General features: G+C 40.5%; 1 protein-coding gene across 2 annotated transcripts in view; it reads left to right on the forward strand.

Moving 5' to 3' along the window:
- LOC124553803 (transcriptional repressor NF-X1) overlaps nt 1–15,827 on the forward strand; it is a 285,701-nt gene that overhangs the window by 254,503 nt on the left and 15,371 nt on the right. For both annotated transcript variants that reach the window (XM_047127780.1, XM_047127781.1), the window contains exon 19: nt 5,119–5,228. In XM_047127780.1, the coding sequence (XP_046983736.1) occupies nt 5,119–5,228 (110 nt within the window). The remainder of the gene's footprint in view (nt 1–5,118; nt 5,229–15,827) is intronic.

Genomic DNA, 15,827 nt, shown 5'->3' on the forward strand with positions numbered 1-15,827 from the left:
ATTTTAAAAGAAATACTGTGGGGGTAACAACACCAGCGTCCTATTGTGGTGGGAGTAATTACATTTAGAGAGAAAGGGAGAACGGGGGATGGACAGAGAGTGGTTAAAGGTTAAAGCTCCACATGAGAGAGGCAGTCGGCAGTAGTCCCTACCCTCGCACTGGGGCCAAACTAGTGTTGACAGTTCACCGTGTGTGTGTGTGTGTGTGTGTGTGTGTGTGTGTGTGTGTGTGTGTGTATTTAGGACCCATATAAGTAGTTTCACATTTTGAGCTCTGTAAGTGTAATTTTCAACAATTTCATGTCAAAGTACTCTCTATATATACCTGGGCAGTTTTTATGAAAAACTCTTTAACTGTAAGTTACAGTGCAGGGTGCATTCTTATAGACATCTGGCTGGAAATGCATTCTACTTGAAGGTGGAGATAAAAAAAAAATCTTTCACATGTAAATTTCAGTGACTAAAAGCTCACATGAGCAAGTGGGAATGTCCTGTCTGTACCAGTGTTTAAGCTCCACACGTGAGAGGCAGTCGGCAGTAATCCCTACCCTCGCACTGGGGCCAAACTAGTGTTGACAGTTCACCGTCACCATACTGTGGAGATTCTCTATAGCCCAGGGGTGTGTGTTGCGAAGGTTGACGATACTTCCTCTTGCAATGGTAGCCTCAGCCGTGAGTGGGACAATTGGCAGAAATCCCAGCAAAATTATGGCCAGTGGGACAGACCAGTGACGAAACAGTCATCCTGAACAGAAGTCTGTAGGTAATAAGGCCTGCACGTATTGTGAGAATGGATAGTGGCAGTTGTGGAGAATGTTTCACACGGTCGTCTGGCTTTCCCAATGATGGCGGGCCACCACTGTAGTGCTGATATCACAGTCACTCTTGAAGATATTTTGTCACCACGTACCCTGGGAACACATTTCCAGCCATATGCTCTGCGAGCTTTTTTGCTCCTTATCCTTTCAGTCATAATTTCCTGCAGTTTGTCCCTATTTAGCAAAATCACCCTATGGTGTGTGTGTGTGTGTGTGTGTGTGTGTGTGTGTGTGTGTGTGTGTGTGTGTGTGTGTGTGTGGGCCCGCGCGCGCGCGTATTTAGGACCCATATAAGTCGTTTCACATTTTGAGCTATGTAAGTGTAATTTTCAACAATTTCATGTCAAAGTACTCTCTAATACTTCCATCCAGTGGTAGGAAGATGTATTGTCAATTTGTTTAACTGCAATTAGGGCTTTTTATTTGAGAACAATTGGGTAACAAAAGAGATACCAAATATACTGTAATTATAAAATGAAACCAGATTAACAATGTAAGTAATGTGTTTATTTGGACTGCTGTATTGTCCGTCGGGAAAGACATGGAGAGACAGTGAATATCACAGTGTGCAACAAATGGAGCACATGTGGATGTGTATCTGTATGAAACTAAGAGTTAAGCTATCATTTGCAATAAACCCCATAGTAGTGTGTAGCACAGTTCCTAAGAAATAATTTATTGTACTCAGACAAGGACTTTATGCTAACCCTGTATAAATTTATAAACTCAGATCAGATGTAGCTCACAATGAGAGCTGTCAAGCATTTAGATTCTCTTTTTGAAACTGTTTATATAATGATGTAGGTTGAGATCCCAGGTATCATACACTGCAGCCATTCAACCTGGTGGGCCCCAGTTTCTGAGTGATTGATGATTAATAATTAATAGTAATAATAATAACAATAAAAGAATTTGTCTGACACTAAACAGCATTAAAAATGTTGCATGTTGTGATCTGGTTGCATGGTACAATGGATAGCTTAAAAGCATCACATGCAAGAGGTTGTGGGTTTGAATCTTGTCACGTGCACTTTTTTTATTTAAAATTTGTATCAGATGACTTTGATCATTATTGTTATACAGCTTATTGGTTGAAATGTAATTTTTCAAATCCATTCCTTTGTCTCATAATTTTAATCATAATATCAGCATTTTCATTTGCTGTCATTTTTCTTCCTTTCATTCTTTCTCCACTTAAAATCTGTGTTCACCTGTTTTTAATTAATTTTCTGTTTTAATTCTCCCCCCTCCCCCCCCCCCCCCCCCCCCTTCCGCACTACTGATTCATTATATCTATTTCTCATTGTGCTCGAGTTTCGTTTTACTTATAAATCCATCTTTCATTTAAATTTTCATCTGGATTATTTTGTTCATAGTGGAATAGACAGGGTATATTTTAAATGTTTGTATGACTAGCACCGCGCACACCCAAAAAAAAAAAATTGCACATCTGGTAACAAAAACACATTTCTCACTGTTGCACAAATACAAATATTTTGTCTTTTGTTTTGTAACCAATAAACAGAATTTTCAAGTAATGGAACAGTTGAAACTTCCTGGCAGATTAAAACTGTGTGCCCCACCGAGACCCGAACTCGGGACCTTTGCCTTTCGCGGGCAAGTGCTCTACCAACTGAGCTACCGAAGCACGACTCACGCCCGGTACTCACAGCTTTACTTCTGCCAGTACCTCGTCTCCTACCTTCCAAACTTTACAGAAGCTCTCCTGCGAACCTTGCAGAACTAGCACTCCTGAAAGAAAGGATATGGCGGAGACATGGCTTAGCGAGTGAAAATCTCATTCTGGAATGGAACAGTTGTTGTTGTTGTGGTCTTCAGTCCTGAGACTGGTTTGATGCAGCTCTCCATGCTACTCTATCCTGTGCAAGCTTCTTCATCTCCCAGTACCTACTGCAACCTACATCCTTCTGAATCTGCTTAGTGTATTGATCTCTTGGTCTCCCTCTACGATTTTTACCCTCCATGCTGCCCTCCAATGCTAAATTTGTGATCCCTTGATGCCTCAAAACATGTCCTACCAACCGATCCCTTCTTCTAGTCAAGTTGTGCCACAAACTTCTCTTCTCCCCAATCCTATTCAATACCTCCTCAATAGTTACGTGATCTACCCACCTTATCTTCAGCATTCTTCTGCAGCACCACATTTCGAAAGCTTCTATTCTCTTCTTGTCCAAACTGGTTATTGTCCATGTTTCACTTCCATACATGGCTACACTCCATACAAATACTTTCAGAAACGACTTCCTGACACTTAAATCTGTACTCAATGTCAACAAATTTCTCTTCTTCAAAAACGATTTCCTTGCCATTGCCAGTCTACATTTTATATCCTCTCTACTTCGACCATCATCAGTTATTTTACTCCCTAAATAGCAAAACTCCTTTACTACTTTAAGTGTCTCATTTCCTAATCTAATCCCCTCAGCATCACCCTATTTAATTTGACTACATTCCATTATCCTTGTTTTGCTTTTGTTGATGTTCATCTTATATCCCCCTTTCAAGACACTGTCCATTCCGTTCAACCGCTCTTCCAAATCCTTTGCTGTGTCTGACAGAATTACAATGTCATCGGCGAACCTCAAAGCTTTTATTTCTTCTCCATGGATTTTAATACCTACTCCAAATTTTTCTTTTGTTTCCTTTACTGCTTGCTCAATATACAGATTGAATAACATCGGGGAGAGGCTGCAACCCTGTCTCACTCCTTTCCCAACCACTGCTTCCCTTTCATGCCCCTCGACTCTTATAACTGCCATCTGGTTTCTGTACAGATTGTAAATAGCCTTTCGCTCCCTGTATTTTACCCCTGTCACCTTCAGAATTTGAAAGAGAGTATTCCAGTTAACGTTGTCAAAAGCTTTCTCTAAGTCTACAAATGCTAGAAACGTAGGTTTGCCTTTTCTTAGTCTTTCTTCTAAGATAAGTCGTAAGGTTAGTATTGCCTCACGTGTTCCAACATTTCTACGGAATCCAAACTTATCTTCCCCAAGGTCCGCTTCTATCAGTTTTTCCATTCGTCTGTAAAGAATTCGCGTTAGTATTTTGCAGCTGTGACTTATTAAACTGATAGTTCGGTAATTTTCACATCTGTCAACACCTGCTTTGTTTGGGATTGGAATTATTATATTCTTCTTGAAGTCTGTGGGTATTTCGCCTGTCTCATACATCTTGCTCACCAGATGGTAGAGTTTTGTCATGACTGGCTCTCCCAAGGCCATCAGTAGTTCTAATGGAATGTTGTCTACTCCCGGGGCCTTGTTTCGACTCAGGTCTTTCAGTGCTCTGTCAAACTCTTCACGCAGTATCTTATCTCCCATTTCATCTTCATCTACATCCTCTTCCATTTCCATAATATTGTCCTCAAGTACATCGCCCTTGTATAAACCCTCTATATACTCCTTCCACTTTTCTGCCTTCCCTTCTTTGCTTAGAACTGGGTTGCTATCTGAGCTCTTGATATTCATACAAGTGGTTCTCTTCTCTCCAAAGGTCTCTTTAATTTTCCTGTAGGCAGTATCTATCTTACCCCTAGTGAGACAAGCCTCTACATCCTTACATTTGTCCTCTAGCCATCCCTGCTTAGCCATTTTGCACTTCCTGTCGATCTCATTTTTGAGACGTTTGTATTCCTTTTTGCCTGCTTCATTTACTATTTATTATATTTTAATATAATATATTAATATAAATATAATATAATTATATTTATCTATTATACTGGAACAGTATAATAGATAAATATAATTAAATTCATATTCGCAGAAATTCTGATAGGCAAAAGAATGTTATAAAGAAAATATGAGAAAGTTCATATGGTGATTAAAATGTTGTGACAAAGGAATAGAAATAAATAATTACATTTAAACCAGTTAATTGAATAAAAATAATAATTGAAGTCATTTCAGTAAATTTTAAAAATAAAAATAAATTTAATACAGTTGACAAGATTTGAACCCATAACCTCCTGCATGGGAAGCTGTTATCCTGTCTGTTATACCACACAACCACACTATGTAATGTGACTTTTTTAATGTATTGATTGTCATACAAAATTCCAAAATTATTTTTTCGTGAATTACTCGCAAACGAGGGCCCAGCAGGGTGAATGGCTGCAGTGTGTGATACCCGAGACACTAACCTACACCACCATATAGATAGTTTCAAAAAGTCGATCGCAACACTGGGGACCTGCCCTTGTCAGATTGGAAATACTTGTAACGAGACTGCACTTTTCTGCTGCCAGCCTCTGAACCTCTGACTGTCTCCGTCCCACCTACAGGCGTGGCTGCCCAGCATGAGCCTGCTGGAGGTGATACAGCGGGAGAGCGGCCAGCGCAAGATCCCCAAGCCCGTCATCTCGTCGACCGGCCGAGCGCAGCCTGCTGCCAGGTGAGTCGGCGCCTCGCAGCCTGCTGCGGCACGACACTGCTCGCTACAGTTACTGCTGCTGGCGGCACCGGGGAGGATAGCGAGTAGTGAAATTTTACTTGTGTGACTCCAGCATAGTGGGAATAATACGTGGTTAGGTCTAAAGGTGATTTGTGGACAACCAGTGACCCACAGGTAGCATCTATCCTTCAATTGTTTTCAAAATTACCTTCAGATCATTCAGACAACAAAACAGTATTTTCCAAAACAGCATGTAAATGACGTCAAGACTATACATATATGCATGAAAAAGTCAAGCTTAACTGCAAAAGATACATAATGTGATGTCTTGAACAGAATGACCTCCTCAGTGTCAACCAGCACAGGTTCCAAAAACATCGGCCGTGTGAAACCCAGCTCGCACTTTTCTCACATGACATACTGAATGATTTGGATTGAGGCAGTTGGGTAGATGCAGTATTTCTCGATTACCGAAAAGCATTTGACTCAGTACCGTACCTATGCTTATTGTCAGAATTACAATCGTATGAGGTATCGAGTGAAATTTGTGACTGGATTGCGAACTTTTTTATAGAAATGACACAGTATGTTATCTTGGATGGTGAGTCCTCTTCAGATGTAGAAGTAACTTCAGGTGTGCCCCATAGATGTGTGTTGGGACCCTTGCTGTTTCTATTGTTTATTAATGACCTTGTAGACAATATTAATAGTAACCAAAGACTTTTTTATATGATACAGTTATTGTGTGAAAGGAGCTGCACAAATATTCAGTCAGATCCTGATAAAATTTGAAAGTGGTGCAGAAATTGGCAACTTGCTTTACATGTCCAGAAATTTAAAATTGTGCATGCCACAAAATGAAAAAATATAGTATCCTATGACTATAATATCTGTAAGTCACTACTGGAATGGGCCAACTCGTACACTTTCTGTGGATATTAAATGGAATGATCACGTAGGCTCGATTGGGGGTAACACAGGTAGTAGACTTTAATTTATTTGTTGAATACTAGGGAAGTGCAGTCAGTCTACAAAAGAGGTTGCTTGCAGACTACTCATGTGACCCATCCTACAACATTGCTCAAGTGTGTGGGACCCATACCAAATTGGACTCTTGAAGGTAGACGTAAACTGTCCAGAGAAAATCTGTTAACAAAACCAGAGATCGCACCTCGGACCTTTGGATCTGTGGACCGGTACTTAACCACTGAGCCATACAAGCGCACAAGCCTTGTGAAACTGGACACGTCAAACCGAATAAAACTGTTACTGCCATCAGCAAATGAACTGTCACATTTCATAACAGTTTAGTAGCTCAGTGTTAAAATCTGTATAGTACAAGGTCTACACATGTTGCTTATAAGACTTTCGACAGTCCCTGACAAAGTGCCTACAGTTATATAAATGTTATTAACTGGCCACAATGGGAAAATTATTTGAATGCCAGGCATCACCTGGGGTACACTTAAGGGGATACGGAATCACCTATCCCCGCAATGTTAATATATGCCTACTATAGGGAACATTTTCTCACAAACTACTGGAGACAGAGAGGTAAAAATTTTACTGTATGTGCATTCATATGTTACAACAATACTGAAACAACAGTTTATTGTCAAAGTATTTTCTTACAGAGATATTGTACATTTATTTTTGAGTAAATTTTTTCCATCGCTTTTTACTAGACTATCACCCCTAAGTCTTTTGTAAATAAAGTAATTAAAAAATCGTTGTTTCAGTATGTAATAGGGACCTATGTCACTACGTCATAAAAATTTCAGACTTCTAGGTTGACCAGTACCTGAGATAATGTTCCTAGATGAAGTAAAAAGTAAACTTACGGGAAACGGAGAAAGAAGATTAAAACATTCCTGATCCGTAGCTAATACCCCCTTCACAGTCTTCATAATCATCTTCAAGTCTTCTTTTGGCACCCCTCTGCACCTGTCTTGCTTTTTTCACTAATGTCTTGATTATATTATCAGCATGCCTTAGTCTGTGCTGATCTAAAAAGAACATAGTACGTACCGTACGGGAACCAACACACATACCCAACTTTTGAAGGACCTGGCATTTAGTTATATTTCCAAGATTGAAGGTTGCCACAGCATCATACACACCAAAATGTAGTGTATTAATTCCGACAAACACTGTTTTTGGGAGACGATGCCATATCACACTATTCAAGCACTCGTTGGGGTTCTGCGTTTTTCCGTGAAGACATTTCATCAGAAGACTTCTGTCAGCCAGATCTCTGAAAATGGGCTTTATTTCTGCCATGATGGCTGATGGTAGACTGTGGTGGTGAATGTATTTCTCTCCTGTTGTTAGTCCCCTATTGTATTTACACCAGCTGTTTTCACCTTTGGGGCACAAATCATGTTGTGGATGCTCATCCGTGGATGCGGTGTGGAAATATAAAGCCCATATAGCTCTCCTCATTTCTTCAAGATTGCCTGTATTTTGCCTGATTGCAAGGCCATAGCAGTTCTGAATGTGGTCTATTATGGAATCAGTCAATCTTCCTCTGCCATCCAAGGTTTTCCCATCATCTAGTTTTTTCCCTTTCATAACTGATTTTAACCTTCTCAGCCTGGCACCCATTCTCTTCTGCACATGTCCTATACATTCAAGTTTGCTTATATTTACACTGTTCCCATATGGTTTGCTTTCCAAAACTTCTTTGAATGCTTTAGAGTCACCATCTTCCAGATATTTGACATAGCGAACATTATACCACTGTGAAGAGCGATGAAAAATTTTCTTCACCCCAGCAACCTCCATGCCACCACTACTACCATAATAATTAGCAATACAGTCATCACTGTGTTCATTTTTCAGCCTGCCTGTGCACCTACAGTATTTAGACATTATTGCAACATCAATAACCTTGCCAGTATCAACACTAGTTGCTGTTACAACACCATTGTTGGAGGTGTGGCCCCTTTTCTGCCACGTGCCATCAAACGCCACTGTGAGGTCACGACTGCCGTCATTTTCTTCCACTGCTTCTTCCACAGCAACCTGCATTGACTTCTGTGCTACATCTTCAACTGCAGATCCTAGTACATAATTGTAAGCTTCAAACTTTGAAGGTGCACTTGGAAGATTTAGAACACCACATAGCATATCACCAGCTGCTTTGCCCTTACCAATTGCTCGCAATCCATAAACTAACCTAATATTTACACTATAAAGTTCAGTTTTCTTGTATCCATTATTTACAGTTACTGAAACCGAACTTGGAAACTTACAGCTGTATTTACAAACACTGCATATTAAATTAAACTGGGCAGCCAGGCCAACATGGGATTCTACTTTCAGAGAAACGTTTCCATGACATTTTTTGCAGCACAAACTGTTTTCAAGAGCTTCACACAATATATTCGTATCAATGAGTTCAAAAACTTCATTCCCTCTATCAAGTAAATTATATTTCTCTTCCAAATCTCTTAGTTTTTTATGAGAAGCACTGTTTTCATTTGGTGTAAGTTCGTTCGGCAAATCAGTAATAAGTGGATTCACATTTTCCAACAGTGATGATGATGAACTGCTTTGCTTTGCTAATGAATCATTATTTCTTTTCTTTTGCCAGTTCACACGCTTTTTAAATACTTTTGCTTTAGCTCTAGGCATTTTCACTGCGAAAAATGAAGCACTAAATACGAAATAACTCAACAACAACTACTTTCTTATATCACACTGTTTACAAAACAGTCCCGCCACAAAGTCAAAGAGTAACTTGAGGAAACCAGAGAGAAACATTTTCGGGCAACTAGTGTATAAATAGTCGCTGGAAACCGGGATATTTGAATTCATGTCACTTTAAAGGTACTGCCAAAAAGTTCATGGTCAGCCACGAGAGACGTGTATAACTAAAGCGCAATACCCGATCTCACAAATATATAAAAATAAAATAGTTATAATTGTAGTAGAGCTATGTATGATACGTCATTTTAAAGAGGAAACATGGCAGAATATAATACGCCAATCAAAAAAAATTCGATTTTTTAACCCAAAATCCAATTCCGTATCCCCTTAACCCTTTTCATGACATGTAGACCTCTGTGGCACACGCAGGAAGTTAAACGGGTTGTATTGTCAACACTGGAGGTCACGAGAGCCTCGAGAGCCAACATTAATACATTTCAATTACTTGTTGAGTTACTGGTGTAACTGTTGCAGCCTCAGCTGTTTAAAGGTATGATAAAACTTTGTTTTTCCTCTGAATAAGAGGCTCAGGCAGTTCTGTGACTGTAGGCTGCAAATTCCTTCACTTGCGCCATTGGGTGGTGAGTTTCCAGGTTCCACTTAACAGGTCATATTGCTTACATAGGGATTGTGAGGATAAAATCAGAATAATTACAACATCCATGCACTCATTCAATCTGTCATTCTTCCCGTGCTCTGTACATGAATGGAATTGGAAGAGAGCCTAATTAATGTTGTTGTGGAATGTACCATCTACCATGCACATCACAGTGGGTTACACAGTATAGATGTAGATGAACGGTGATACAACAATGTTTGTTATATATAATCTTGACGTGGTTTATATGCTAGTTTGCAAACTACTGTTTTGTCCATCCAGAAATTGGGTTCAGGTAACATATCAATAAAATGAAAAAGTGAACCTTCGAAATTTGACTGTTTCTATATCACACTGTAGTTTTGATTTTATGCGCTAGGAGTGGTGCTGTCACATCAGTCACACGATGGTTTGTCCCGCAGTCTGAAGTAAGTATGTGAATCGGGCCTGTGGGTCACCAAAGGTTGCCCACAGCTGGCATAGAGGGTGGTGGGAGAGCTGGACATTTGTAAGAAGAGAGGACAGTTGACTCCAAGCTAGTGAACTGAAATTCCTAAGAATTATGTTACGGAAAACTTAAGAGTAAGTTAGTATGGTTTGGACACGTAAAGACAATGGAAGATAAAAGAGTAAAAATAGGATACTATATTTTTTTCATTTTGTGACATGCACAATTTTAAATTTCTGAACATTTAAAGCAAGTTGCCAATCTCTGTGCCACTTTGAAATTCTATCAGGACCTGATTGAATATTTATGCAGATCCTTTCACGCAATTACTGAATCATGTGCAAAAGTCTTTGGTTACTATTAAGGGGGTTAGGACATCAAACGGGACGACTTGGAGCAGGAGAGAGACCACAGGAATTTTTAACTTCCACTGTCTATACTTTTAAAAATAAATTCATAAAACTTTCTCAGAATGACCAGAAAGGATTCAGGATTTACACTTATAGTGGCGGAAGTTCAAAAATATATTAAATATATTAAAAACTGTGGTAAAAATTGAGATAATTAACTCTAATATTTGAGTTTTTTCTAAACATAAAGTTTAAAATGTAACAGCACATTCATTTTTTCTTAAATTAATTAATTTCTAGAGTTTCATACACCTGTAAGTATGGTTTGTATGCTGTGCAAAATTCATCGAAGAATCTGTCTTACTTATGAAGAAACGTGTACCTATAGCAACAAACGCAGCCAATAGATGAATCCTTCCTGGTTGTGCTGACCAAGTTTTATGAATTTATTCGTAAAAGTATAGACAGTGGAAATTAAGATGTCCTGTGCTCTCTCTTCTGCTCCAAGACGGCCCGTTTGACGTCCTATCCCCCTTAATATTGTCTACCTAGTTTCAGAGCAAGAGGGAGAGCCAGAGTTATAGAGGATTGACTTGATCCAGACTACTATTAGAAGAGTGAATCTGGACTGGAACAAAATAGTTCTAGAGAAGAATAGTGGGAAGATGGAGGAAAGTGGAGAAGTAACATAAATGTCCCAACTTTGTCCGATGCTGGATAAAAGGAAATGAACGCTTCCGAGAGAATGCGTAATTTAGTGTGCAAAACTGCCACACCTGACAGTAAAGTGGATCTAACCCGGCAGTGTGACAAGTCAAAATGAACTCGGATGACAGACAGCAGTACATAATTTCGTGTTGCATCAAATCTGTGCCAGAGTTCATCAGTCATAGTGGTCAGCAAATCATGGTACGTCAGTCTCTCAACAACCCCGGACTAGATGTTTTCAGCATTTGAGAGACCTGCAGTAAGTGCTGTGCAGCGCAACTGTCAAACACCTTCTGTGTCGACGTAGTCAGGACAGCACGGGTAATGTGCAATCTCGCACCATCTTGTCGACAGGTAAGTCACAGAGACTTCGAACACTAGACACGGCTTCCAGTCTTAAGGTGTCAGACATAAGGTAACAAATCCAGTCTGACAATGTTCTTTCTCTTTGAAGTCTCCACACGTGGAGATGTACAGCATAATGCTCTGCATTGAACCGGAACTTGTCTGAAAAGAAGACAACGTGTCTCTGCCCCCACTGCCAGGGGAAGCCACAACAGACCCTGTGCGGACATGATGTGATGCTCTGGACACTGTCACTCTGTGGGGTCTGTTCAAAAAATTCCAGTGATTACAAAAATGGACTGGGTCCTTTGGTCCAACTGAACCTATCATTGACTGGAAATGGTTACATTTAGCTACTTGGAGACCATTTGCAGCCAATCATGGACTTCATGTTCCTGAACGGCGATGGAATTTTTGCGGATTGCAATACACCGTGTCACCAGCCCACAATTGTTCACCACTGGTTTGAAGAACGCTGTGGCCAATCCGAGCTAATGATTTATTCACCCAGAGTGTCCGACGTGAATACATCCAACATTTATGGGATATAATGTAGAGGTCAGTTCCTGCACAATATCCAGCACCAGCAACACTTCAGCAATTACGCACAGCTTTAGAGGTAGCATGACTTAATATTTCTGCAAGGGACTTCCAGTGACTTATCAAGTCCATGCCACGTCAAGTTGCTCCACTGGTGGTGGTCTGACATGATATTAGTAGCTATTCCAGGACTTTTATTGCCTTTGTGTATGTCCGTCCACGTGAGCTTTCTGAACAGTGCTACCAGAGGCTCCTCCTTGTGGTATGTGGGGATAGATTGCTACATCTCTTGTTGCAGGGTGGGCTGCAGCCCTGCACTGTATGCATGCCTCTGGTGGGCCTATTATGGAATGGAGAAGCATGTGTGTTCGTTGCTTAGTAATGAGACAACAATGAGAACAGAATATACAGTGTGAAATGCTTGGATTAAAAAGATATTCAGACAGAGGTGTAGTCTTTTGCCTTTATTACTCAATCTATACATTTAAGAACCAATGAACCGAAATAAAATAAGGTTCAGGAGTTGGATTAAAATTCAGGATGAAAGTATACACACAATGTAATCAAAAGTATCCAGACACCTGGCTAAAAATGACTTAAAAGTTCGTGACGCTCTCCGTCGGCAATCCTGGAATTCAATAGGGTGTTGGCCCATGCTTAGCCTTGATGACAGCTTCCACTCTCGCAGGCATACGTTCAGTCAGGTGCTTGAAGGGTTCTTGGAGAATGGCAGCCCATTCTTCACAGAGTGCTGTACTGAGGAGAGGTATTGATGTCGGTCGGGGGGGCTTGGCACAAAATGGGTATTTCAAAACATCCCAGAGGTGTTCTGTAAGATTCAGGTGAGTACTCTGTGCAGGCCAGTCCATTACAGGGATGTTATTGTCATGTAACCAGTCTGCCACAGGCCGTGCATTATGAACAGGTGTTTGATCGTGTTGAAAGACGCAATCGCCATCCCTGAATTGCTCTTCAACAGTGGGAAGCAAGAAGGTGCTTAAAACATAAATGTAGGCCTGTGCTGTGATAGTGCCACGCAAAACAACAAGGGGTGCAAGCCTCTCCATGAAAACACGACACCATAATATCACTGCCTATGAAATTTTACTGTTTGCACTACACACGCTGGCAGGTAACGTTCACCGGGCATTCGCGATAACCACACCCTGCCATCGGATCGCCACATTGTGTACCATGATTTGTCACTCCACACGATGCTTTTCCACTGCTCAGTTGTCCAATTTTTATGCTCCTTACACCAAGTAGGGCATCGTTTGGCATTTACTGGCGCGATGTGTGGCTTATGAGCAGCCGCTCGACCGTGAAATCCAAGTTTTCTCACCTCCCACCTAACTGTCATAGTACTTGCAGTGGATCCTGATGCAGTTTAGAATTCCTGTGTGATGGTTTGGACAGATGCCTGCCTATTACACATTACAACCCTCTTCAACTGTCGGTGGTCTCTGTCAGTCAACAGACGAGGTCGGCCTGTAGTTTTTGTGGTGTATGTGTCCCTTCACGTTTCCACTTCATTATCACATCCAACACAGTTAACCTAGGGATATTTAGGAGTGTGGAAATCTCGCGTACAGACGTATGACACAAGTGATACCCAATCACCTGACCACATTTGAAGTTGTGAGTTCTGCCGAGCACCCAATTCTGCTCCCTCATGATGTCTAATGACTACTGAGGTCTCTGATATGCAGTGCCTGGCAGCAGGCACAGCACGATGCACCTAATACGTAAAACGTATGGTTTTGGGGGTGTCCTGATACTTTTGATCACATAGTGTATGTCAGTGATGAGACTCAATGGTGGCATATCTACCCTCGGTGAAAGTGAAGAGGAATTGCAGGACCAGCTGAATGGAATGAGCAGTCTAATGAGCACCTGCCATGAATTGAGAGTAAACTGAAGAATGAAAAAAGTAAAAAGTATTAGCGATTATCTTAACATCCACATTGTTGTTGTGGTCTTCAGTCCTGCGACTGGTTTGATGCAGCTCTCCATGCTACTCTATCCTGTGCAAACTTCTTCATCTCCCAGTACCTACTGCAGCCTACATCCTTCTGAATCTGCTTATTGTATTCATCTCTTGGTCTCCCTCTACAATTTTTACCCTCCATGCTGCCCTCCAGTACTAAATTGGTGACCCCTTGATGCCTCAGAACATGTCCTACCAACTGATCCCTTCTTCTAGTCAAGCTTCAAACTCATCTTCTCCCCAATTCTGTTCAATAGCTCCTCATTAGTTATGTGATCTACCCATCTAATCTTCAGCATTCTTCTGTAGCACCACATTTCGAAAGCTTCTATTCTCTTCTTGTCCAAACTATTTATCGTCCATGTTTCACTTCCATGCATGGCTACCCTCCATACAGTCGACGTTGTGGACAGCAAAATTGACAGAGTGGAAGAATTCTGCTACCTTGGAAATAAATAACACATGATGGTCACATGGACATCAAAAGCAGATTGGCAGAAGCAAAGCAGGCATTGCTGACAGAGAGAGGTCTGCTAGTACCAGACTTCGGTGGTTAACTGAGGGAAAAACTTTTGAAAATGTACGTTAGGAGTGCAGCATCGTACAGTAGTGAATCTCGGATTGTGAGAAAATCAGAAATGAAGAGAATCAAAGCATTTGAAATGTAGTACTATAGTAGGATGTTGAAAATTAGGTGGACTAGTAGGATATATAATCAGGAAGTTCCCTTCAGAACTGTGGAAGAAAGTTAAAAATGGTAAACACTGACAAGAAGACAGAACAGGAGGATAGAACATTTGTTAAGAACATGTAGAATAACTTCTGTTGTACTTAAGGGAGTTCTACAGAGGGAAAAACTGTAGGGGAAGGCAGAGAGTGGACTACATCCAACAAATAATTAAGGACATACGGTGAAGCACTATTTTGAGGTGAGTGAGTTGACATGAGAGGAATTCGTGGCAAGTCACTTTGAACCAGTCGGAAGACTGACGACTCGAGAAAAATACAGGTAAGTAAATGCGAGTAGGACTTGTGCATTGATGGATCTATACAAACTTAATTACCTATATAGGTAGTTTGTCCATCCTGCGAATGTAGAATCTCAAAGATTTTTGCCTATTATCAATATCAATACTGGCATGATATTGGTCCTGGGAATTCCAGTACTTTCTAAATCAATTCCTAGATAATTTTCAGGTTTTCTTTTTCCCCCTCACTTGTACAGTACCCTATATGTTTTGATGAGTGAGTCTGCAAATATCAAAAGATGACATAAATGGTTGTGTCTTTTAATTGCATTCACTTAGAAGCTTAAAGGGACCATAGACTGTAGTATCTGGCATGAATTTCAACTTGATAACTTCACCTGTTCCTGAGAAAAAGGGGACTAAGGAGTCAGACCAACCTGTAAGTACTTTGTTTTTACTGAGTGAGGTACGGCACGATAAAAAAACAGAGAAAAGTCTGACTCAGGCTTGCTCTGACAGTGGAGGCAGCTGCTCTCAGTTGGTGAGTAGTCTGGGGTAGAGTGATGGTCTGGCACAAATTCTGAATTGTCACAAGACACAGTGTATGTCCAGCATTTACAACTGGTTCTCACAGCTATCATTTAATTGCAGTATGTTTAATTCTATGCGTATAAATTACACAAGCTGTAATGAAGAGGTACAACCAAGAGAATTTCAATGCTGACCTCTGTGTATCAAAATGCGCAAAGAATAAAGGATTAAAGCTTAATCCATCAAAACCCAAGCTATCCTTGTTGTCCATTGTAGGCTCATTATTAGCCACAAATATCAGGAATGAGGCGCACACAAATTCCACTCCCTCAGTAAAGAGTCTTTGAATAATAATAGATGAGAACCTAAAATGAGCGGAGCACTTAGCTGCAATTTTCAAGAAGTTATTAGCA

The sequence above is a fragment of the Schistocerca americana genome, chromosome 11 (assembly GCF_021461395.2).
Source record: "Schistocerca americana isolate TAMUIC-IGC-003095 chromosome 11, iqSchAmer2.1, whole genome shotgun sequence".
Taxonomy (NCBI): Eukaryota; Metazoa; Arthropoda; class Insecta; order Orthoptera; family Acrididae; genus Schistocerca; species Schistocerca americana.